Below are 1,658 nucleotides of genomic sequence, written 5' to 3'. Positions count from 1 at the left end.
TCATTGTTGTTTGGCGGGTCCGGGCTGGGGATTCGAACCCGCCACCTTAGGTGTACGTGGCTGGCGCCTTAGCCGGTTGAGCTATAGGTGTCGAGCCTCCTTCTTTCTTTCTATAAAAAAAAAGGACCTCTCTTTTTAAGAAAGAGACCAAGAACATGTGCTTTGGAATCAAGGTAAACTGGGATGGAATATTTGTTCTGCCGCGTGATAGCTATGCTAAATTGGGTAATTTCTTGCTTAACTTTAAGTCTCAATTTCCTCACGTGTAATACGGGGATAACAATATCCACCATTGAAAAGTTAAAATGAGAATTGTGGATAATGTCTGCGCCGTGCCTGGCATATCACGCTCAATTGGACGGCTAATTGCTTACGAAAAGGGGCAATTGTAAGCTCTTCTGGCTCAGGCAGGTGGAAGTTAACACTGCACAGACAACAGTGTTGGGCTAAGTGAATGTTAAGTCAACCCGGAGTTGGACAGAAGGAACTAGACTGCGGACCGGTTCCTCCATCCGCCCTCTCGTCCCTTTCACCTTTGCCCTGCTTCTCCTCCTCCGATACGGTTTCAAACCCGAAGTGGGTTTCCGTTGCCGGCTTCTCTTGGGACAAGAGCCGCGCAGCCAATGGACCCCCGGGCCAAGAGCTAGGAAGCCCAGGGAGCTGGCAGCCCCGCATCGCCCGCGACCATCCACGGCCATAGTAGCTCCATAGACCGCAGCTCCTGGGGGCCGCCATGTTGACGATCGGCTGCCCGCTGCCAGCAAGAAAGTCGAATTGTTTCGCCAGTCGGACTACGGTGGCTCGCCGGAGACACTACTAACCGAACGCGCTCTCACGCCTCACGTTAGGAACTGTGCATAATCTCTGGATCCCGAGCCTACTTAGTCTTGAGTTCCCCAAATCTCTTCTTCTCTTTCCCAAATTGAATTTAGAATTTACCAGGAATAAGGGGACCTAAGGGAAGCCCCCAATCACCTTTCTACGGCCATGTCTCTGAATCCTGTCAACCAGTAGTATTACTCCTAACTCAAAATACCAAGTAACTCTTGTTTTCTGGAGCAGAAGTGAGAAACTGAGGCATGGCGTACTTCTTAAAAGACAAAGATCACGGGACAATACCTGCAATTTTTGTTGTGCATGAGAATCACCTGATTTGATCTTTACCATGTAGATACCTGTGTACTCCCTCACTAGAGATTTTGAATCCCTAAATCTGGTATGTATCCCTGGAATCTTTATTTGAACAAACTTCTTGGGTGATTCTGGTGCAAGGGATTTGCAGACCATTCTTGAAAAACATGCTAAACTACTCTGAAAAAATAAACACAGGAAAGATTGTTACTGATCTGTCCATTTTATGAACCTAGGAAGTTCATAAATGGGAATGAAAGCCCTGGTAACCATTTAGCAAGCTAGAACTGTTAGGTAATTGCCCCAGAAAAGCCCCTCCCCCAGAAAGCCCACCTCTCAGTCGCAAAACTTAGCTCATTACCCGCTAAAAAGTTAAAACTTATGACCTGCCCCTAACAACTCTTCATTGGCTATTCTACCATCCTGTTATCATTCTAAGCTTTCCCTTAACCAAACTTATATAAGGACACACTTTCTTTTAATCTCTCTCTTTGCAATTGAAGCAACATCAAAAATACACTATTGGG

The 1,658-nt window shown here is 46.4% G+C and overlaps 1 protein-coding gene across 2 annotated transcripts in view; it reads right to left on the bottom strand.

Annotated features, from left to right (window-relative positions):
* Positions 1 to 773, bottom strand: part of COQ5 (coenzyme Q5, methyltransferase) — a 37,646-nt gene extending 36,873 nt beyond the window's left edge. For both annotated transcript variants that reach the window (XM_003789911.2, XM_012805243.2), the window contains exon 1: positions 534 to 773. In XM_003789911.2, the coding sequence (XP_003789959.1) occupies positions 534 to 735 (202 nt within the window). In that variant the 5' untranslated portion in view covers positions 736 to 773. The remainder of the gene's footprint in view (positions 1 to 533) is intronic.
* Positions 774 to 1,658: the final 885 nt, after the last annotated feature.

The sequence above is a fragment of the Otolemur garnettii genome, unplaced genomic scaffold (genome assembly GCF_000181295.1).
Source record: "Otolemur garnettii isolate 467f Iridium unplaced genomic scaffold, OtoGar3 scaffold00038, whole genome shotgun sequence".
Classification (NCBI taxonomy): domain Eukaryota; kingdom Metazoa; phylum Chordata; class Mammalia; order Primates; family Galagidae; genus Otolemur; species Otolemur garnettii.
This window is presented reverse-complemented; position numbering and strand designations above follow the sequence as displayed.